Source organism: Ischnura elegans, chromosome 1 (assembly GCF_921293095.1).
Source record: "Ischnura elegans chromosome 1, ioIscEleg1.1, whole genome shotgun sequence".
In the NCBI taxonomy this organism is placed as follows: domain Eukaryota; kingdom Metazoa; phylum Arthropoda; class Insecta; order Odonata; family Coenagrionidae; genus Ischnura; species Ischnura elegans.
The window spans coordinates 78,606,032-78,630,036 of record NC_060246.1 but is presented as its reverse complement, the minus strand read 5'-3'; the positions used below and the strand labels follow the sequence as shown (position 1 = coordinate 78,630,036).

The following is a 24,005-nucleotide window of genomic DNA, read 5'->3' as shown; positions in this document are numbered from 1 at the left end:
CTTTCACGCAGTATAACAGTTAAAGTTTTTGAAAGTGATCAGTGGAATTAAGCTTGCAAGCTGAAATTTCTTTTCATCTAAATGGTCCGAATTCCATGTCGAGCGTAAACAGGTTTGATCAAACTTCTGAAAAAAACATTTCGAGCCCAAAATCTAGTAAAATAAGAAAAACAAAATTTCATTGTGGTTAACTTTTTTTATTTACAAAAATTAGAAAAAATATATCTCTACCCTAATATTCGGTAAAAAAAAGGGATTAACCCTATCGGATTTTCTTGAGAAACGTATGGATATATATCAAATCAACAATTGTAATAACAATACTCTTTTCTCGCTGCTCTCTGCACAGTAAGCTTTCAAGAATAAAAAAATCCAGCCGCCTCAAACTATCCGAGGATTGAAAGGACTCCCTCATCCGTCCATATTTTCTTATGGCACTTCCAAATCATAGTATTTTAGCATTAAGTGTGGGTTAAAAATTTGCCACAATATATTTCAAAAGATTTATTTTCCGAGTTAAAAAAGAAATTTCATATTGATATTAAATGAATCTAAATTCATAAAAATGAGTTCTTATCTTCACAATTAGTTGAAAATTTCTCTAAACGTGTATATGTACCCTAAAATATTTACCCACCTTTCACTCCACCCATGCTTAAAGCCTCATCTGAGAAATGGTAAGTCACTTGACATCAGCCAACTCGATCTATTCACCAACCATTCATTCTATTCACGCAAATGTAATCACAATACAATGATCCTCTATGCAAAACCTTCGGACTCGAGCGATGGATTTTTCATCAGGGAAAGAGAGCACAGGGCCCGCACCTGGCGAGGAAATCAATTCGGTCGTCTTGGATACCCGCGTTTGTTAGAGGAAGTGCAGATGGACTCGGGCCTGTTTACGGAAACCCCCAGAGCGTCCTCCTACTTCGGGGGAATCGCATGCGAGGGTCCGATTAAGGGAAGTTAAGAATAGAATCATCCTGTATTTAGGGGGGCGGGGGTCGAGGACAAGCTTACGCTGTTGCTCCAGCTTTCCCTTTCCTTCCCACTCTCTTCCCATCTCATCATCATTATTATTTTGTTAACAACTGATCAACTTGAGCTTTCTTTCAAGAACAATATTACCTCTATGCCCTCGAGAATCCCACCGTGACCCAACTGACGACAACAGGACCATTCCATGACAACGACGTCGTTGTCCTTTATGTTATTAAGGCAAATGGATCCTGTAATGTAATGAAGACAAAAGTCCTGATGGATCTTAATTTGCGAAACCTTTATGTTTTCCGCGAGTAGCCAAGTAGATGTTATCGCTCGTTCCACCTGATGAGGGAGACACCGCGGTGAAATACATTCTGCTCTCGTGCCCAGTCGATTGCGAGGGCGTTGCCCTTGTCCTAGAGCGCATTTGCGTCTCGACCTCAGTTTTCGACCGTCACGCAAAGAGTCCGGAGGCTCGCCCCACGGGCAGGTGTAAACACTGCCTTTCGGCGGTTTTCCGCTGGAGTATATCCACCGGCTGATTCAATTCCGAATAAGGTAAGTGGTTCGTTTATTTTGTTCTCCTTAAAATATATAGGGGAGCAAACAGAAAATTTTATGTTTCCGTCGCAATTATTATTTCTTATCTTCATTCTCATGAAAGAATAATACTTTTAGCCAATTCCACACTTGTGTATTTTCGACCAAAGTCTCGAAAATTAAGCTTGTCATTATCAAGGTACATTCATACAAATAAGAGCAGCAGCCATTAATAATAACTACCTATAGTCTAATAGACGTGAAAAGACCAGTTACTTATAGCACTGATGCTCAAATCAACTAAAAGTATTATTTTTCGTGAGAATTAAAGGCATCAAAGGTCCACAAAGTGACGTCTGATATTTTATTTATTATTTTTTGAAGGTTTCATCTGTGCAAAGGTGTGTTTACATTTGCTTAATTGACATCTTTGTCGCCATAGGTGATCTTACGATTAATATTAGTGTGCATGGAACATTTTACTTATCACTTCAATGAAATTTCTTCCCGCGTTCAAAGAGCTGCCTATAGCTCAGCTTCATCGGATGTATCGCACTCTCTCAACCGGTAGTCTCTTTTTTTTCTTTTTCGCTAGGAATCACACCTTCAAAACATACATTATCACACCGAAATTTTCAGGGTATGTTGTGTATAACTTTTTCGAAATTTGCCTGACAGCAAACTTTAAATATTTTTTAACTCTTAGTTTTGAATTTAATAATATAAAACTTGTTATAATGAAACTAGATATGTGATTTTCCTAAACCTCAAAGAGTAAAAAACTTAACATTCGAGAAAATACTGAAGATAAACTCTCAAATTTGAGATACTCGTACGTGTTGGCAAGGGTCAACTCTATAGTATACCACGAAAATTTCAATATTCTAGCGTTAGTTTCGAAAGAAAATTCGACATCAAAAAAGGACAGTCGAACAAGAGAGATGCGTCCTCTGAAAGGCATTTACACGTCATTCCAGAAGTTCCCTCCAAATGAATGAATAAGTGTGCAATTTTGCACGTACCTACAAAATTATCTCATTTGTTGGTTGTTGATTAATTATGTCGAGGAGCCGACCTACACCTACGGTCATTAGTTGAAGTCAGAACATGGCGGTCAATAGATTCGGGAGGGCATTACATAAAATAGGAGGAGAAAACGCAGCGTTGGCCTTAGGTTCCTAACGAAGTGTCAAGGGGATCGTGGCTGAACGTCCCATCCATCACAATGGAAGAAAGACTACTCCTGATGCGTAGTCCGTGAAGCACCCAAGCAGGAACTACCATACCTTTGAAAAGTCTCTGGCACGGAGGTGAATAAAAGCGGGGACGTGGGGGCGAATCACACCTCGATATTTCTTGGAAAATACCAAAATGGCAATCATAAATATGATTTTTCAAAGCAAGGAGGAATTCAGGCAGACCATCCAGGCGCCAGGAGAGGTAGTGATATCAAAAGAAAGGCCATCCACCAAAAGGAAGGGTTTTCAATTTTCTGTCTCCCTCAAACAAGAATGCGTAAGATTTATATTTAATGTTAAGATATTTATTTTATAGTTGAGCGTTTATTTGAATGGCGTTTTGGGATCCCGAAAATACCATTCAAGAAAACATAAAACTGCTATCCCAGAGAATAATAATTAACTGCTTTCTATACGCAGATCTTACTCACATCTGAACCGCCCAGTAGAGGGAGGGTCATGACCTCCCTGAACCCCGCCCTTAGTACTCTGTCATGAGTAAGAAGAGGCAGGAGGCGGTTGCCTTGCTGCTAACCAAGGGCTACTGGTTAAGGAATCCTAGCCCCCTCCTCCTTCATCCCCCCAACGTAGCTGCATTACAGGAGATGGAGTCAAGAGGCATACGACGAGCAATAGCCCATTAGAAGAAAGAGATAGGAAAAATAATGAATGAGCTCAATGGGGGAGATGAGTAGGAATAAGGGCAGATCGTTTGCAATCAGCAGTCCAGGTAGTGGGGATCAGGGGTAGGTGTTCGATGTACGAGACTGCGTCGCGAAATCGAAAAAAGCTGGCCAAAATCGTTGTAGTCTTAAGTATTGCTAAATGAATGAAATTGTTTGCAAATTGGGTATTTTATGGATACAATGAAACTTATTTATGATGACTTAGTCCAGAAAATCGTTTAGGAGGGCAATAAAATTAAAAAATAGTGGAAAGTTATGCGGGAACTATAGTTACCAGGGGCGAGTCGAAATTTTTATATGGGAATATCAAGGGAAAAACAGAATTCCTTCCATTTTCAACTATGCTTAAGCTATCTAGAAGCTTCTCATAAGGTATATGATGATTGAAAATTGCTATTGAGTCTTTTAAACCTGAAATTTTGGTCATTGAAGAGTAATAATAAAAATGAATACCATTGACAAATATTTTTAGTGCAAATTTCTCAAAACAAAGGTGTGCCACATTAAATTCTATTCTGAGTCAGAGGATAAAGATTCTAAATTGTTTTCGCTATTCGCCAGAAGATTTTTCACCTCCTCTGGTAATTATCCTCCTCCTCCGCAGAACAAGAAATGAAAGGATCTGACGTAAGCAGAAGCCTACGGAAAAGGTCATAGTTTGTGGCAATTCTAGAAACTTTTCTGATGTGTTTTTCGCGAATTCCATGGAAGTTGCTACACTTGATTCCTCCAGTGAAGTACAAATTTTCAGTTTCATCACTTTTCTACGTTTAGACCTCTCACTTGCACTGTCTAAATGCAGTGACGGTCTTCCACGAGGAGTACTTTCAGTTAAGCCTAAAACAATGATAAATTACGAAATAATTACAGTTCACGGACTAAGGCAGCAAGGAATGAAATACTCGCGCAGTTGTATATGCGTATACTACATAGTATCATTTATCCGTAAACATTAGCATTCACCTGAAGGAGACGAGCATCGGAGATATTTCAACACAGCGTCAAGAAGTGCTATTGGCTGTTTTAACCAAATATGATTCAACTTCAGAAATCTACTATTCTGGTGCACACATCCCACTTTCAAAAGTATTGATGAAAAAACACTTTTTGAGTGAAGGCCGCAAGAAAAGTTTTTAATTTCTCATCTCCTCCCAAAAAAAGTTTTTGTGTAAAAATTCCAGTACTAACGATTTCTTCTGCTTGATGATCCCCCTTCTATTTGTCAATATCACACTATGTAAATCTTGGCGAGTCACTAATGCTGTATCCATAACTGGGCAACTAAACTGTGAACGTCCTTCGGCACACACTTCAGCACGGAATACTGAAGAGAGACGAATGCTGAGCACTCGGCTAGAAATGAGCGTGCCAATCGCTTAGACGGCATATTTTGGAAAAACCCAATTTGTAGAATGGAAATACTTACATGTGTTCATAGTAAAGGAACAAATCTGAGTGCATAGGGGTAGCCGCCGAGGACAAAGGGGTTGGAGAGCGGGCGAAATGTTAGGTTTTTTACCAATTGCACGCGGCTCCAGCGGAAAGACCGAGGGGGTATAATCGTCAGAAGAGGGTACAAACCATAAATAACAGCAAATAACAAGTAGTTGAGTACAATGCACTCACAGTTAAGGGAAAATCCAGTCTCTCAAACGGACTACGACGCATGTCATCCTAGGTTCCCGAGTGCCTAGGCCGTGTATTGCGGCTCATGGGGCGCGACAACCGCCCGACATCATTTTGCTTTACCACGAAAAAATCGGAGGGGAGCAAGTTGGAGCAAGATTTTTATTTTCCGTCTAATAATATAGACTTCAGTATAACTCCTGGTGTAAATATCTTAGGAGCGGCAAGCGGCAGTAACTACTTTTATCCTAGCATTAGGTAAAAATTAACGAAAAACAGCGATATTTTTAACAATTCATTAATAAATAACAGTTGACTAAAACACAAGTTCGCTCTTAATTAACTAAAAGAGTGGTACTATCAATAAATATCCTCAAAAATTCCGAATTTTTAACTATATTGCATTACATGGGGAACAAACGTTGAAATTTTACGTATAAATCGCGCACTCACGATTTCATAGATTTTTATTGATTTTTGGCGAGCTATAAGAATTAAACAAACAATTTTGACAGAAAATAAAATTCAGTTTTACATTCCCTGGACCCTCTGAAAAAAATAATATAGTATTCCCGGTTAGAAATAAAAAAGTCGATATTTGGATTTTTGGCCAGCTTTTTTCGATTTCACCCCACTGTGAGACGTTGGTTAAAAACATTTATCCTATCCACCATTACACTGATCGCTACCCAGGTGATAAAATTACTGCACGATTAGTAAGCTATTACTAACAAGTATTTAAATTATTTAGCTAATAATTAATTAATAATCGACTAATTAATAAAAAATTAAATAAATGATGATGACGGGATGGAAATATGATAAGGGGAACGCAAAAAGATGATGGCTTCTTCGAAGAGTCTTCGAAGGCATAAATGTAATCTTGTGGAATACAATGAGAGCCTTAAATACGGCTCACTTACCTGTAAACTCCTTTCATGGTTCTCAACCTCGAACAAGTAGCAAGCCAGCATATATTCAATATGAGATGACGTGACTGAATCCAAAGAAAATTAGCTCCAGTTAAAACCTTTATAGAATCATCTACTACAAAAATGTCCACAGCCATATGTTAGCACGTAAGATTTTTTTCCATTCGTTTTAAGAGTAATTATTCCTTAACACATCATCGTAGCAAAGGGCTACGAACCTTTTTTGCTTTTGAATCCCCCGTGGCCTAGCTAACGCACGGATACCTACTAAGGTTACCCCATTTAACTTTTCATTTCCCCGTTTGACTTTTGTAACATTTTTGAAAAAAAATGCATACTAATAATTTTAGGTTTCTGGTGTGCATTCCTTCACAAGGTTTAAAAAAATATAGCAGCATAAGAACAATCGTTTGAATTCCAGAAACCCTCTAAGAATTTCTGCATCCCTCGTTGGCCTCGATTGGATTTCAAATAAATATAAAAATTTCAGACATGACTTAAATTGTAAGATATGCCTCCACAAAGGAGTTTTCTCATGCCCTAAGGAGTCCGCTTGGATCCGCGTTAGTAAAATGCTGGTCCACAGCTATACAATAATAATTTTTTTACACCTATTCGACAAACTGTAGGGAAAATATCATTTCTAAATTCGGTCAGGCTTTCAAAATGATCATTGATTTTTCCGATTGTAAATAAAATTCACTTCATCAGTGAAGAAGTTCTGGAGTACCTTACATTTAAAACATATTTATCACCCATATAGGGACTGAACCGAAACATACAGGAGAAAAATGGGGAACAGCATATCACAGTGCCTAATGGAAAAGAGCCGGGTGGAGCCAACTGAACCAAGTGTCGTAAGTATTTTAAATTTGTGTTTTGTTCTCTACTATCGATGCAGATTAATGACCACGAAGTAAATCGGTGCTCGAGTAATCGATAGAGAAATTGAAAGCATGAACAAAAACATTCCTCGGTGCATTGCCAAGTTCGCAGTGTAGCAAAAGCGATTTGCATAGTTCATAAAAATTAACTAAAGGTAAGCCAGGTAGTATTAATTACATATTTTCCCCACAGCTTCTTCTGCATAGCTCTGACAATGAGCGCTCGTTTTCCCACTCATATTCCTCTTTAACATTCCTTCGTAGCCATATTAAGCTTTTGCAGGGAATTACTAATGTAAGTACAACTACAAACTCCGTCAAACCGCCGAAAAATAGTTGCTGCATTGAACCGCGCTGATCGCTTGACTTAATCACTGACCGTTGTCCGAGAAAGTGAACGCATTGACGTCGTGGAATTGAGCACAGTGATGTTACGGCACTGAGCATTCGCCATTTCCTTGAGTATTGACTAAAATAATTTCTATAACATTCATGGTAGAAACACTGAGGAAACACCGCGCTCACTTCCGATCACCACGGAGCTGAACAAGAGAAAAACAAGCGAGAGTCGTGCTGCGTGTTGTTGAATTCGGTCTCTGAGAATTCGGTGCAATTCGGTGCGCTTTCACCCATACCCAAGTGCTCAAGCTTCTTGCCATGGTGACCATGGTCCTTTTATACGGACAATGCTCTCTGCTCTCACCGAGGGATCAAGACGTCATCATCAACCGATGGCTGAACTAATTGTAAGTGTGGCTGAATGCACCCAACGCGAACATTACAGTTATGTAGTCCCCTTGCACCAACGCGCCAATTACTACCACGAATGTTAAGGCCTGTTTACACGATACGTTAACACGTACGAGTTAGTGTACGTTTGCGTGAATGATTTTTGTGGACCGGAACGGAACATGTACGAATGCATGAACCAAATTAGAACAGGTTCTATTTTCTGTGCATGCATTCGCACAAGTTGGGTGGTTACACGTTGCATTTTGGCGTTCATCCTCGCGATCATACATTTAGACATTAACCCGTACGTGTTAATGTACCGTGTAAACAGCCCTTTACAATGGTGTCCCCTTGAATTTATCAGTCGAAATACGCCACCCGATACCAAATCAAATATACATTTTTGTCAGTTCATTGTGAGATGTGGAGCTATGACCCTAAATTAAGTAGCGATTTTCATGAACAGAGCGAAAATTTTCAAGGTTATTATGCTTCATCGATGTAAAAGTTGAGTCTTGTTTCCGTATTAGAAAATTAATTCCTGCCGTGCTCGAAATTATGGTAGCTTCACGCAGTGGCGCAGCCAGGGATTAAGGCTGGGGAAGGTTTAGGTGTAACCAAGGCCCTTATATATATAAATATATAAGGGCCATGGGTGTAACTAATACCGGAGTGTGTGGGGGTTTGGTATACCCACCAGGATAAGCGGTAGGTGCGAGATTAGTAAATTGCGGAATTGTAATATAAAAGGTTCAAAATTGTGAGTTTTACGGCTTTCTGAGGGATATTTTATTATTTCTTACGCTATTCTATTAGTAATATCACTCTAATTAAGTAAAATGGATTGAACTTAAAAAATTCTCGAAGCTCTGGGGGGGGGGGGGGTTATATCCCCAAACCCCCCCCCCCCCCCTCGCTGCGCCACTGGCTTCACGGGCCATTTGACTGTAGCAGCACTCTGAAAATTTTAACGATTAAAATAATACTCATTATACCACCTACACATTCCCGACATATTTTTGGTCTTCGTACCTGATGAGTATTTTTGGCGAATTATATAATTCGCCAAAATAGGAATATTCCTCGTCCTTTATGTCCGGAGTCGTTGGTGGAGTTCAGCCAATACCTACTACCCCTGTTAAATGGCGCAAAACGTATATCTTGATTGACCGATGAACAGCCATAGAGCATTCAGCAGAAAACAAGCACCTATTTACCGGGACTCGCAATCGTGTTGCAAGAGGAGTATTTTTTTCACTCCATTACAGTTGTCAAGGAACACTTGACACCAAAATCCTCAGAGAGGTTATGAAAAGCTGAAAAGTCGCTACACATGATAGACCATCCCAGAGGATTAAAAAAGGGGACATTTTTCCTTACCATTAAATTTCCATAAATGCAACATATTTCTATTGAACAGGGAAGGTGAGCGAGTGTGAAAAAAAGAAAAATATTTTCTTTCCATTTCGCAATAAATTTCACTTACATTAGTGCATCAAATGGAGGTGCAAGTTTTCATAGCTATCCTGACATGGTATGAGTCCCTAAAAAAGCCTATTTCATGAAATAAGTCATACCTTGAAATAAAATAAAGCCTTGCACCTCAATAACTGTGCACCTACGTATTTCTGAAACAGTGGCTCTTTTGTATGGGCAGGAGCCACCATGGCTGAAGGAGAGCATAAGAGAGCAGGAATCTCCAATCAAGAAGGAGAGGACCTGTACGGACACTTATGAACTCATTTTGATGGTTGCATACTTTGTTATTCTGGTAAGTACCTCAGTTTCATCAATTGAGTATAGTCATACGTTATGATTAATGGCTATGATGCATAATTTCCATCTTTTTCGCCTCAGGCAAACTCCTGCGATCGCAAAGCATTAAAAATGATTATGTATCAATCAGATGGCAAAAAAAGGAAAAATCATATCAAAATTTGAGGTAGAATGTATTTAATTTTTATCGAATAGGACGAGGCTCACAATTGGTTCTAAGAATATATAAGGGATGTACATATATGATTATGGGAAGAGGCCTCTCATATTTGAACGCAGAGGAAGAGGGTTAGGTAAGGGACTATCTAATGCTCAGAATTCAGGATGTTGAAGCAAAGACCCCTTTGGGATATGAGGGCAAGAATAGTTGAGGGCATGGATGCATCCACTCAGGACAGCTTAGGAATTATTGGGAGGTGGTTTTCCAAAATATAGCTCGAGGTAATAATTAGGGAAATCCCAGATAAGAAAAATCTAGTAATGAGGGGGACAGGAAAGCCTCAGTCGGGGAAAGGATACATGGAAACAAAATAGGAGACTTTGGATTAGGAATATGGAACAACGTGATTGAGAAAGCAGCAGAATTTTGCTGTTATTGTTCATCATAAGCACGTGGTTCAATCAGCAAAAAGAGCAGAGGTACACATGGAAGAATCCACTGAGTAGGAGGATATATAAGAAAGACTACATCATTGTCAGACAGAGGTTTAGGAGTAGCGTGAAAAACTCATGCAGCCTCCTTGCGGCTGATGCTGATTCATATCACTACCTAGTGCTCATGAATCAAATCCTAAAGTTGTGCTGAGGATTTTTAACAGATGAATGGAGGCTACGAAAAACCTGTATTTAGGTGATGATCATTTTGGTTTCTTAAAAGGAAATTCAACTCAAGATTTGGAAGTGGTAATAAGGTCCCTAATAAGGATAAACCTAAAATATAACCAGGACATGTATGGATTGATGGATTAGAGGAAGCATTTGATAGAGTGGGACTGGATGATGTTAATTTATATTCTCAAGAAAATAGGGGTAAATTGGAGGGATAGGCGACCCATTCATAATCTGTGTTTGGCAGACAGAGAATCTGAGTATGCAATCATTGGCCGAGGGGTGAGGCAAGGCTGTCCTCTATCGCCGTTGCTTTTTAACATGCACGCTGAGTAAGCAAAGCGCGGGATGAGTAGGAAGCAGGAGTAAAATGGGGGAAGAATGAGGTTAAACTCAGTGAGGTTTGTGGATGATCAGGCATTGATCAGCAGTCAGCGAGGAGGCTTCAGGCTCTAGTGGGTGCATTAGACGAGCGTTGCGAGAAGTATGGGATGTGGATTAATTAAAAGAAGACCATGGTTATGGGGCTTTGTGAAGATTCACGAGCTAGGAATGTGAGACTAAAGATAAAAGTAGATGAGGAAAAACTTGAGCAAGTGCACCAGTTCAACTATTTGGGCAGCACATTAAAGGAAAATGGACACAGGAATAAGGACATCAGGAAGAAAATTGGATTAGCAAAGAGTGGAGAAGGTGAAGTGGATGGAGAAGAGGAGGGACGACAAAGTGCTGGACATGGTGGGTTAGGAGAGGCAGCTTCTTGGAGAGATACGGAAGAGACAGAAGGCATGGATGGTGCAAGTACTTAGCAGGGAAGGGATGTTGAAAAAAGGTTTAGAGGGTAGAACGTTAGGTAAACTCCATGAAAACTTACCTTAATCAGAAGAATATACTTTAATTTTAATATCTAATTTTTATATTCACATCCATTTGATTTTCAACCATCACCATAAATTCTTTGAACTTAGAGAAACACACAGCATTTCTCTCAGGAACACAACTATCACTATGAATTAGCTGTTGTACAGTTTTAGCCCTTGCATGAGCCTAGTGAAAGGCAATTTACTATGTATCCCTTTAACACAGCCAACATGAACTTCCTTCTCCAAAAAGGAAAAATCAATCCCATCCGCTAATTTTTTTAATTTATACAAACCTTGAGAGTTCAAGTGACCCATTCTTTGGTGCCGTAGTTCTTGTGAACTAATAGGGGACAATAGGGCACTATTTACACTTGATTTACTCAATGCACTTATATTGCCATGAACTGCCTCAGAAGATACACCTTCCCTATCAAGTCTGTAAATTCCCTTGCTGCACTACCTGTCAACACGCTTTCACCAGATACATATACTCATGACCTTTAAAAGAAAAAAAACTATGCCTAACTTATCAAGCATGGGAATATTTCCTTTAGAAGCTATTTGATGCACTGAGGCGAGATTAACAACTCTCAAAAACATAAGATTTGATATGGTTGCTTTGGTTTTGCCTTTGTTGATAACATTTAAAGTGACATCACCAATACCATATGGGTTCTTTACTGAATAATCAGCTGGAAATATTTATTGATATTGACTACAATCAACACAGTTTTCTAAATCATCTTATGTGAAACTGGTTTGCTACAGCAACTATCTAAATACAAGTCTTATTGCCTAACTCAGCACTAGGTAATGCCTCTGATAGAGTCCAATGTTATTCACCGAATAGTGAATTCTATCACTGAATAGCAAAATCTCCTTCTAGTGAATCTAGCGAATTTGCTAGAAGGAGGTTTGGTAAACTTTGGAGTAGCTTATCCATTGGCATTGAACTTCTTCTCATATGCTGAGCCTTACGCAACTTCTCGAGTTCTGGACAACCTGGCTTTTTCTGACCTGCTTTATAATAATAATAACTCATAACAAACACAGATAGATCACTATGATTTGCTGTTTTGGCCAACAGTCTTGCTTCATCTTGCATTCCTTCCTTCATCGTAAGTATGAAGATAATCAAACAGTTTCTGTTAAGACCTTTTTTTGGCAGCATCATATGCCAAGATCAGGTTGGTAGATAAGTCTGGTAGACTATGTAGCTTCATGGAACCTATCTTTTCATCAGTATGAGTTACACCAAAATCTATTAGTTCATCGAAATCACTTTAAGATATGACAGATGTACTGATTTACCAAGTTAAGTCCTCAGGTCCAGCCCTGTAGAGTTTACGTTCCAAGATGAGCTGACCGGCAACACCGTGTTCATCGAAGTCTTCGATTAGTTTGTCCTGAGCCTCCTTCACCTTCTAGATACCCAAGATATGCGAGTGACAAGAGGTTGAACCACCCAATTCAATCTTTGCTAAAGCCCTTCAGCTCTTCTTTGCTAAAGCCTTTGAGATGCATTGGTATTAGTGCCTTCCACTGTATTCCTAAGTCTGCAGTCAATTAGGAAACACTTCATCTGAATTTCCATGTTGCATAACAAAAATTTTATGTTGCATGTATTTGTTTCATTTGGCTAATAAATATTTTAAGATTACTTTTTTACTTATAGAGTATAATTAGAAGTTACTTGTGAAATATGTACTTCAATAATAGACACCTTAAAACCCTTTCTGGATGAAAAAAAATTCATTTCAGCTTGCTCTGTCAGCACACTGTGTTTCTAATGGTGATATCTCTCGAATTTTGAATGGATATGATAATTGTGGAAATGTATGTGGGAAAAATACTCCACAACCTGAAAACGTTTCCATTGCTCTCTGTAATGAAGGTAACAACGTAAACAAAAGGTAATCTCACCATCAGTCTTCTTCTGTGTAGTCAAATTTATTTCATATGACTGCACTGACTTTTCCTCATTTAATTTACTGATTTTTCCTCAGGTTCCTATTAGTAAGAGGAGTAGGGCGCTTGATTTTCAACCCTTCATCCGTTGAAAGATTATGTGTATCTTCCTGTGATGACTATCCAGACTAGTAAGTATGTATGATGTCAGCTTCATTATTCAGGATAAGAAGGCAAATATTTCTACCTACCACATCATGGGATCCAGGATAGGGACTGGGGTGGGCTAGGTGGGGGGTTACCTCCCAGCAGTAGTGGGGGTCCAAAAAAATTACCATTTTATCTAGTCATCTGGCTAATAAAACTAATGGTATTATTTCTATAGGATAATCAAGGGGGAGCTGTAGCCCCCCCTTAGCCCTCTTTGGAACTGCCACTGCCTACACATATATGTACTATAACATTACAAAATAACCTCTACTCTCAAGCCAGACAACAATAACCCTTCTTAAAAAATGTACATGATTCAACTTTTGAAAGGCAGCACAAGCCTAAAAAAATTGTTGGCCTGGATCTAATAAAAAATAACAATACACTTCAAAAATCTTTGTCAGCAGGGATAATGCATAATTTGCTACCATTTTATAGCTCTAAATAATAGCAATAGTACACCTAGCTAGTACACTAAATAATAAGCCAATAATGTATTGACAGTCCTTTCACACATCCATTTCAATACATCTCACCTATTACAAACGAAAACCTCCAAGAGACTACATCAGTCCCTATACTTATGGACTCTAAAAGTTGAGTTAAAATACTTTCAGAGCTGTAATTAAATTTTTTTCACTCCTTTCCATCCTCTATAACAAATAAATTGTGTTTCACTAAATCAATGGTCTTTTTTTAATAGTCTCGTTATTACAAAGTTCATGGGACCGAAAAACCGGAGGTTCGTAATAACGAAGTTCGTACGAAGGTTTCTTTTAGGAATCGTTGTAAAAAAACGTACATAATAAACGCGTTTAAATTACGCGAAAATATATATAAGTAGGAAAATAAGTTTGTTTCCCGACAGAAGAATACGGCATGGCGCAATCTAGGGTTGACATCTTCCCGAATACAGTCAGTCCGATATACGAACTAGATGCGTCCCAAGACCTTGTTCCTAAGTTGATAAACCTACAGTCCGGCCGCCGAGAGTTGTACGATGATAGGAAGAATGGTCTAGGTCGGGGTAGGGAGCAAGGTTGCCAGGTAAAAAAGGGAAACGCCTACAAAGGGTACAAAGGGTTCCGTGACGAAAGGAGCCGGAAGGGACGACGAGCGTGAAGGACCCAGAGGAAGAATCACTTCGTTTGTTGATTCGAAGAAAGGGCTTGTTTGGGTGGATCAGGCTTATTTCAGTGCTCCTTATGCATTTGACGTTGTATGACTAGGCGAGGGTGTGTTAGGTGCGTTTGGGGGACAGCGATTGGCTGTAAACCGTGATGGCCCTAGGTTATCTGCCTCTCCTATTGTGCCGTCATCGGGCAAATCTCGCCGGCCGGACTGTATGCAAGGAATCGAGGAGTTATGTCATCCTGCAGAATGCAATACTGCATTACACGCATGCGCTAACTCTCGAATTTTGACAATTTTGAATTTTCGTGCCTCTGAAAATTCTTAAATAGAATGTGCGTAGGAAAACTTTGTCCAATTTACGAGCGGTTATGAGTGGGTCACCATGACTCCACAGGAATGAAGCTTACTATATGATGTAACGTATAAACTGAGCAAAGAACCGTAACTGACGCTCTTGAACACAGTACACGAGAAGGACTTCAACGTATTTATGGCGCGTGGCGCGATTATTAAGACTTATCGTAGTGAATTTCCACCTAAATGCCGTTGCTTATGCGTGGAACTTCGTAATAAAGTTCATTTTGTAACCGCTGGGACCGGGAATATGGTTCGTAATTTCGTAAAAACGAAAATTTCTTAATAACGTTTCTTTTACGATAGCTTGTATGTATAGGCCTTTTCGTCGGGACCAACTACTTGCTTCGTAATAAAGAGGACTTCGTAATAACGTTGTCCGTATTAACGAGAGTCTACTGTAGCTATGACCTCAATCCAATCTAGTTCACAGCAAAAATTATTGAATGCATTTCTCGATCCACTATTCCCCACATATTTTCTCCTTTGTAATTATTTTTTTTTGCTATTGACTCATCTGAAGCACAAAGATGTTAAAAATTTAACAAAGAAGTACATAGATAAGACACTAAGAGCACACACTCGATTAAAGTCGAACTTATCAATAGAAAAGAATCAGGAGAAAGAAAATGAGAGAATTGTACTATGGAAGAGAAAGAGGTGAAGGTATGGCCAGTGAAGGATAGATATGTGTGACTTATAGATGATGTATATGTTTCCCAGACGGCACAGAATCCTCCGTATCTAATTCGTATGCAGATAGTGTCCATTGACGAAAAGCGACGGAGCGGTAGTCAATGGATACTATCCATTGACGAATTAGATACGGAGGATTCTGTGCCGTCTGGGTTGGAGATGCAATTCTCATCCAACTTCCCTACATGAGAGAAATGTATTTACACAATCATTTATTTTGATTACCTCATAGAAATTTGTAAATATGCAATGAAAAAAATTAAACAACCATGTTGCTACAGAATTTTTTTTTAATCCACAGAATTTAAAAAATCTACATAAAAAACTCCAAACCTATTTCCAGATTTGAAATCTAATATCCACCAGACAAATTGCTTTAGATGAGCCACTCAAAAAGAATTGGAAAATTACACTGTTGACTAACACACGTTTTGCTGTCTAGCATAGTTATATTTCACATTAAATAAGTTTGAACCACTATTAATTCTTATATTTCAGTAACTCTATATTTATTTGATGATTAAGGAATGAAATATTTTAATTTCAGTGAAAAATTTTTGAACCGCTGCATCCCAAAGAAGAATGTTGAACAAATAGATTCTTTTTTCTCCAGAACAGGTATAGCTGACTTTTTTCAGGTATGATTCCGTGCTGATACCTGTAATATATGGAATTTTATGCCAGATTGACCATTAGCCCATCAAATTAGTCAATGTCATTCACCAACTCGTTTCAATATTTCAACAGGAGGTGTCAGAAGACATTGATCTCTGTTGGCAAGAATTGATCTACCTGTGTTTGATTGCTCTGGGTAAGTACATTTATTAACTTATAACACAAGAGATATATCCTAATAAGAAATACGGCAGTCACTGCATGTTTACAGAGTAAAATTCCCAAAAATTGCATTAAAAAATGCTGATCAACTTTCCCACACGCAGTCTATGGAATTGGGATGAATGCTGATGAATCATTACATTTTGTTGAGTTATTTCTATGATTATTGAATTTTTTGTTAAAATTTACATAATGAAATGTGTATTTATTTAAGAATCTTGAATTATTGAATTTCTAGTTAAATAATGTACATAATGAAATGTGTATTTATTTAAGAATCTACACTTATTATTGTACTGCCAACAAATCTACATTATATATTTTAGATTAGTTAACGCAGTTGTGGCTAAATTTTCCTCAAAACACTACCGCTTACCAGTCCGTGAGTTACTGAAGCATTCCCCCAAATCCATTTCCTTTTTTCCTTTCCTTACTCCTCCCATCACAAAATAATGTAAGAAGCGCAAAAGACTAATTGTAAGACAAAGCATGATAAAGAAACATAAGTGAAATCTACTAAGAATTTGATAGATGGTGGATCTTTTGTCTCTTAGAATTATCCACTTGGGCTTCCAGTCTTCCATTAGTTTCCAAAGAAACATAAGTGAAATCTACTAAGAATTTGATAGATGGTGGATCTTTTGTCTCTTAGAATTATCCACTTAGGCTTCCAGTCTTCCATTAAGATGGTTAATAGAAGTTCTACTGTTCATTGATTACATTGGAGTATTGCAATTCACAGGACCTAAGAGTGCCACAAGGAAAAGTAAATGACGAAAAACAGAGACTGCTTACATATAAGTCCAGTCAGGAATATCCATTGGTGAAAACAGCTTCACATAAAAATGGCTTTCACAACACTAATACACTAACATAAGCGCTAGTTAGGTTCTTTCATAAAACTTCAAATACATGCATCACATAATTCTAACGTGTATTACTATTGCAATGCCTTCACCTTCTACATTATTTACATTCTTTATGAAACATTGAACTTTTTTTAAATAGAAGTTACATAGTTCTTCTGGCACATGGTATGTAACATCATACTTAAAAATGTCAAAACAATGGAGAAAACAACAAAACCTCAAAACAAGCATGACTGCTAGTGAGAAATCTATGGCTAGCCAAGGTAAATGCTAGTGAACCAATTTATCTTTTCATGTTGGCTTAAAAAATACTATAATAGAGCACTAACCATAGAGTAAGAAAAGATTACAATGTTCGAAGCTCGAAAGTGAAACATAATCATCACCCAGTGGCGTAACTATGGGAGTGGATGAGGGGATAGACCACCCCACCCCCAAAGCCTCAGAGAAATAAAAACATATTTAAAGCTGTTGTGTAGTTTTAAAATATAATAACTGCATCTGCTTAAAGTTAAAATTTAAGTGCCAAAATGATGTAAAATGCATTTCCTGGCATATCATTTTTCCAAAATTCCCCTGTTGCCTGGGTAGTGGGGGTTGCCTCCCCATATTCCCAATTCCCCTAAGCATATTCCTAGTTATGCCACTGTCATCACTTACCTACTTCCCTTGGCAGTCCCCTACTCTACCTTTCCTACCCTACTCCGCTCTCCTTTTCCTACCCTTTCCCACTTCAAAACAACCAGTTTTTTTCCCATTTACGTGATCTATAAGATGCAGAAAAAACATATGTCACAGAAACCCAAGAAAAAACTGCCACTAAAATTATCATGACTTATCCATCTCTTTCCATCGACCATTAGGTATATCCTACTTACATTAGGATAGCTAATTGAAACCTTGACATAATTAAACACTTATGCACCCAAAACAGGGATGAGCATCATGTTTTTGAGAAAGGATACAATTAACATTGCAGGTTTATCAGGTGTGATGCTACTGTTACTCCGCTTTGCAGCTGGAATAGTTGTTTACTTAGTCATCATAATAGTAGCAGTGTTATCAATAGCTGGAACTATCACTCTTTGGTAAGTAAAATTTACTTGCATAACAACTAACACAGAGACATTGTCATGAATACTGACAGCTTTTCATGACATAATTTCACACTAAATGTACATTAGTGAATATATATAAGGAATACTTTAAAAAAAACCTTCCCATTCCACATTTTTTATCTATACTGCTGCATTACATTTTGATCCTACACTGCAACAATGTATCTTTCGATAAGAATTAATGTCAAAATGTATAGCTTGCAAGCAGCATAGTGATGCACCGATTTAGCTTTGAAAAAGCGCTGATGTCATGTACACTTTTCAGGATTTTATGGAACAAGAATAGAAAGCAGCAAATAAAAACAGCCAATGGGACAACAGAAACAACCTACATTCCCACCGGAAATGTGGAGCAAAGACTTGATTCAAGTTACTTGGCTTATGCGATCATATCAACAATCATCACAGTAATCAGTATTCCTATTCTCTAGTCAATCATAATTGAAAAGGAAGGACAAAAATATTCCACATTAATTTCGATAGAATTTCCATTGAGTTGTTTTTCTAATGTAATCAAATTCTAAAAGAAAATTTTGAGGTATGATGGTGCATGCAATTATGATTTCATTACAGCTAATAATTCTCCTGATACTGGTAGTGATGAGAAAAAGAATTGAACTTGTTGTTCTAATGTTCAAGGAGGCTGGAACAGCATTACATTCTATGCCTGGTCTCTTGGCTCAACCATTGGTGGTAAGTACTTTCAGGAAACAAAACATCATAATGTATATTGTACTACATATAAATTACATAATTGAAAAAGGTGTCATAAAACTTTACTTATACTTCTTCTAAAATACTTTCTTACTAACACCTAGGTGCTCTTGATATGAAGAATAACAATATCAAATTTTCATTTTTCAGACTTATGCGTGCATAGCAGTCACAGTGTGGCTTTGGCTATACGTAGCTCTATGGGTTGAAAGTGCTGGAACCCTGACCAAGGTTAGCAGCTCAAGCTACCGCTTCCTCAAGGACAACACAATGAAGGTAGCAGCATTCATTCCATATTATATTATTTAGGCCACTCTCAGCAACTGCTCATGTAAACACAGGTTAAAAAAAATGATCTGAGGCCATAATTATAGAATAAAATCAGGAATCTTTCAAATGTAGGAGTAGATTAATCACGACAATATTTGCACCATAAATGCTCATGACGAGAAATGTACGCAGAGACCACTCAGAGACATCACATAAATGATAAATTATGAGTTTATGCGTATGTATCTCATTTATTTCAAATTATGTACTATGGAACTAAAGCAACAGCAAAATGTGGAACAATAAATGAGTTTGATATGTGAAGCACTAAAAGTGCCCAAAAGAACTTCACTTTAAACTATCTACAGACTTCAGATGACAGTTCAACATTTAATTTCAAAAGTAATTAACTAGCCTATATTAGTTGAAAATGTCTATACTTGAGTGTAAATTCCTGTTGAAATTTACTATAATACATTTGGACTTGAAAGGACTAAATAAATTCCATTCAAAAACAAGTTCTTCCAGGCCTTACATAGAGGTCATCCGTATGATATTCTTAGGATTGTAGTAATACAAATGAGGTCTCAAATGGGATATGAAAGGTTTCCAATAATACTTTAAGTTCACTTAAGGTCCTTAAGTGGATGATAGCATGTCCCTATTATAATACATATGCATTGCCAATTAGTGAAATATATCTTCAAGCATGGATTTAATCTCAGAAATTTTGCCTTTCAAAGCCTTTCTTATATATGATTTCTTATTAATCCTGGATAGAGAGATATAATTACGAAATTTTGACTATTATCTGAGATGAAAATCTGGTTAGTTTACAGCATCTACTAAAATTGATGACAAATGGCAATAACTAACTTCACTAGTTCTGCTGACTTTTCATTGACATTTTCCACCTCAGATGATAGGTAAAATTTTATAAAGAAAAACTTTACATCAAAGAGAATAATATATGTATGCATGAAATTTATATCAATATCATGACTAATACAAAGAACCATGATTTCTCTTACGCATAGTTTACACGCTGGTACAACCTCATGGGATTTTTTTGGATCTCTCAATTTATCTTTGGTTGCCAGAATATGGTTATTGCAGGAGCAACCACAACTTGGTTTTTTAATGCGTAAGTACATAATCATCATAGCTAGGTTCTACAGTTAATCTTCAAAATGAATTCGCTTCACAATCCTGAATACCGTTTTTATTTAAAAATGACAAAGCAATGTCTTATTCCAACCTTGATAATTTTCTGACGTTTACATGAGTTCCTTTATTTCAGAAATAAAGATCAATTGAATTCACCAATCAAGGAAGGTATCTGGAGATTGATTCGCTATCATCTAGGTTCTGTTGCCCTAGGCTCATTGCTTGTGGCAATAGTTATGTTAGCTCGAGTGATGGCCTGGCTTCTAAGATACTGGAAGAAAAAATGTGGCCTTACAGAAGAAAGAAATGAGGTGGGATCTCTCTCAACCAACTGGACAAAAATAGCAGCATTTCAATGCTGCTGCTGCTCCATAGGAAGCTGCTTCCAAAATATTGTCCTATTTCTATCCAGAAATGCTTACATACAAATAGGTAACTATGAATATCATATGAACTTCTTTATAATCTACAGAAGTACATAGCACCAATTGAACTGTATTCAAAAGAAAAGTAAATACATTTATCACACAATACTTCAAAATTTTATCTCATATCATGCATACTTGGAATATATGTACATGGATTTTAAAATGAGGTAGAATATAATGCTTAGCAGCCATAAAACACTAACAAAAACAAACTGTGAAGAATAAGGCATAACAGCAATGCAGAGATTGATTTACACACTATTTTTTTATGTCACTGATCGAAAAAGGAGAAATATTTACTTGCACACCTAGTAATATTTTATAGATCAATTTCATAGATCTTGCATATAAAATACATAAATACTGGGTCCTTTTCTGCACTATTCCGCATACCATAAGGTAAGCGAATATTTTTTTTTATTTTTTTCTTTATTATGAGAGAAGGATAAGTGGAATGGAGGACGGTTTGAAAATAAACCAAGAAGACACAAACCAGGATTAATTTGGCTTAACTATCCACTAAACTGGAATGCTTTGATATTGCTGTGTTCATTTTTTATATGAACATCAGGCCTTCAGTGAATTGTAGAAGTGATTCATTTATGAAATATCCCCATTCTAGATCAATACTTTTTTAACCTTGTGTTAATTTTTTACTCAAACCATGACAGAGATTTTTATAAATTGATTTGTTTTGAATTTGATGTGAAAACAATCTTTTTTAATTACCTATATTCACGAAAAGTTTTCAGAATATTTGTCATATTTTGATTTAGAAACAAAATCCCTGATTTCGACATTGTCATCCTATTCCCCAACCTCTCACCATGCCTTCCACCTAAGTAGGTAATGCACAAGAAGGAAAAGTATATCCCAATTATTTTTAAACAGTAGGGAAAAGGCAATAAATAATGTTCATTTATGCATTAAGTGTCCTTTGCTGAAGGCCTGAGCTAACTTAAGTGCCATACAGAATTGGTTGGCTTTTCATCATTCCTCATTTTCCATCAATATTATTTTCAGCAATACGTGGATGTTCATTTTGCGAAGGAGGAAGGCAAGCAGTGAAAGTGCTATCAGCAAATTCCCTTAGACTGATGGCAATAAATTCTGTAGGAGATTGGGTTCTCTCTCTAGCCAAGATAATTGTAGTGATTGGAACCCTTTTCTTTGGAATTTTACTCATACAGGTAAAGACCCAATATCTCCATTAAAAATGGCATAAGTACTTCTCAATTGATAGTTACTTGATTGACCCAATTACATGCTCATCCTTCCAAATGCCAAATGACACAAGCAAAAAGATACACATAAATAAGCTCATATGGTTCAGGAGCTATCAGATTATTAGAGGTTGAGTTTTTCCAGCATTGATATGTATTCATTTGCACTATCATAATTTACAAACTGATTAAATTCAGAGTTCCTACATGGCATGTGCTACAAGTAGTATACATAATTTAGAAAATGCCTTTCAAATTTTTCCATACATCAACAGCAATGCCTTAAAGAATATAAACATGAAAAAATTCCATCTCGCAAATACCCTAACGTAAATACCATTAAAAATCACCAATTCATTGGAATTCTATATTCTATTTCTATGCATTCATTCTTAACTTTGTAGGCTAAAGATGGAGTGCAGCATGCTTGGGTACCTCTCGTGCTATCAGGTATATTTTCATATGCCATAGCACACAGCTTTATGTCTGTGTATGAGGTAAGGTATTGTTTATAACATACGTACTATCTTAGGTTACATAAAAGTTTCAAGTCCTTGATAACAGAAACTTCATTTTCAGATCATTTGTTCCAAAATATTAAAAGTAAAAAAAATTCAGCATTATTGATCAGAAAAAAAAACGAAATTTGTGAGGAAAAGAAAAACGTGAACGGTCAATTGACCGCTCCCTGTCATTCTAGTGTTAAATGAATTAACAAGCTAAATTGATTTAACAAGAGTAAACCAGGCTATTTTTTTACCAAACATTTAACCGAACTATAAATAAAAAAAACTCACTTTTTACTCTCTCAAGAAGTTTGATTTAAATTGGATAATTCTCCAAACTAAACTTCTGTTCCCTTACAGATGGCCATTGATAGCATCTTTATGTGCTTTTGTGAAGAATGTGAAATAAACAATGGAGTGAAAGATACCAGTCATTTAAGTCCCCAACTCTTGGTAAGACAATGATAGTTTAAGTCCTGTGATTTTTATTTGATAAGTTACAATAAAAAATCCAGTGATTACTGCTAGCCAATCAATAGCCTAATCTCTAGTTATTTTTTCTAGGAGTTCATGAATAGACATGATAATGCAAAGGAAAGGTACTAAAATAACTCAAATGAACTCTGATCTGGGCAAAGAAAAAATTAAAGAACATTTCAACATTATAAATTGCCAAAAATAAAGGAGAACTCTATTTGAATTCAGCTTATTAAGAAAACTTGTCTGTTTCCACACTTTTTTATTTTCACCGACCATGGTTTCGGCAACTTGTGCCATTGCCAAGGACCTTGACAATGGCACAAGTTGCCGAACAGACAAGTTTTTTTAATAAGCTGAATATCAAAGATTTCCACCGCATCACGCCGGACACTGTATCTTCTATTTGAATTGTATAAAGTGAATATACTTGATAGAGAATAAATATGAACATATGAAATATGATATATAAAACCCAAATGTGAACTTGTTCAACGGTTTGAAGTTATATTGCAGGATAAGAAAGTATGGAAGCAATGCCCTGTTAAGGCAATGATCACAATTCTACAGGTGTGTAGAGACATGGTTACGAAAAAAAGAAGAATGGACTCCAGCTATATGAAATAGTGGAAAGAGAATTGGTGGAAAGGATAGCATTGATCCATGGCCAACGTATTACCAGATAGGTAGTCAACAAGCTACTGAGGTGGCTAATCGCATGGCACCAGACCTCCAGGCAAGGGTATATCAGGAGAGTGGAATCCTCAGCTCGACAATAATCTGCCCTGAGGACAACACCAGAGTTGAAAATTGAATCATTAGTCATGGAGAATCTCAAACAGTGGAAAACCCAAGAAGAATTCCTTTAATTTGACTGGAATCTTGGCAGCAGGTCGTACAACTATGCATGCAGTATCTATCTAACAAACACAGTTACGAATCCAGGTTATGCAGTTAGGTCACTCAAATGTGAGTCCAGGTGATAGCTTTTCATAAACAGAT

The 24,005-nt window shown here is 37.1% G+C and overlaps 1 protein-coding gene across 2 annotated transcripts; it reads left to right on the top strand.

The window, feature by feature from the left end:
* Positions 1 to 927: 927 nt before the first annotated feature.
* Positions 928 to 23,314, top strand: LOC124163909 (choline transporter-like protein 1). Of its 2 annotated transcripts, XM_046541019.1 has the most exons (17): positions 928 to 1,545; positions 6,773 to 6,866; positions 9,283 to 9,396; positions 12,854 to 13,005; positions 13,099 to 13,191; positions 15,942 to 16,032; positions 16,142 to 16,205; positions 18,080 to 18,188; positions 18,484 to 18,625; positions 18,792 to 18,911; positions 19,083 to 19,208; positions 20,240 to 20,346; positions 20,503 to 20,801; positions 21,821 to 21,987; positions 22,425 to 22,517; positions 22,887 to 22,979; positions 23,091 to 23,314. In XM_046541019.1, the coding sequence occupies exons 2-17, from the start codon at positions 6,801 to 6,803 to the stop codon at positions 23,130 to 23,132; spliced, it is 1,878 nt and encodes a 625-aa protein (XP_046396975.1). In that variant the 5' UTR covers positions 928 to 1,545; positions 6,773 to 6,800; the 3' UTR covers positions 23,133 to 23,314. The 2 variants fall into 2 exon arrangements, with proteins under 2 accessions (XP_046396975.1, XP_046396983.1); XM_046541027.1 differs by lacking the exons at positions 928 to 1,545; positions 6,773 to 6,866 and adding an exon at positions 7,530 to 7,639.
* The last annotated feature ends 691 nt before the right edge of the window (positions 23,315 to 24,005 follow it).

Bases quoted from the DNA above. Each gene is read 5' to 3' on its own strand.
- LOC124163909 (XM_046541019.1), top strand. From the start codon at position 6,801: ATGGGGAACAGCATATCACAGTGCCTAATGGAAAAGAGCCGGGTGGAG. The intron at 16,033-16,141 runs GTATGATTCCGT...ATATTTCAACAG, and splicing joins GTATAGCTGACTTTTTTCAG to GAGGTGTCAGAAGACATTGA. The intron at 22,518-22,886 runs GTAAGGTATTGT...GTTCCCTTACAG, and splicing joins GCTTTATGTCTGTGTATGAG to ATGGCCATTGATAGCATCTT.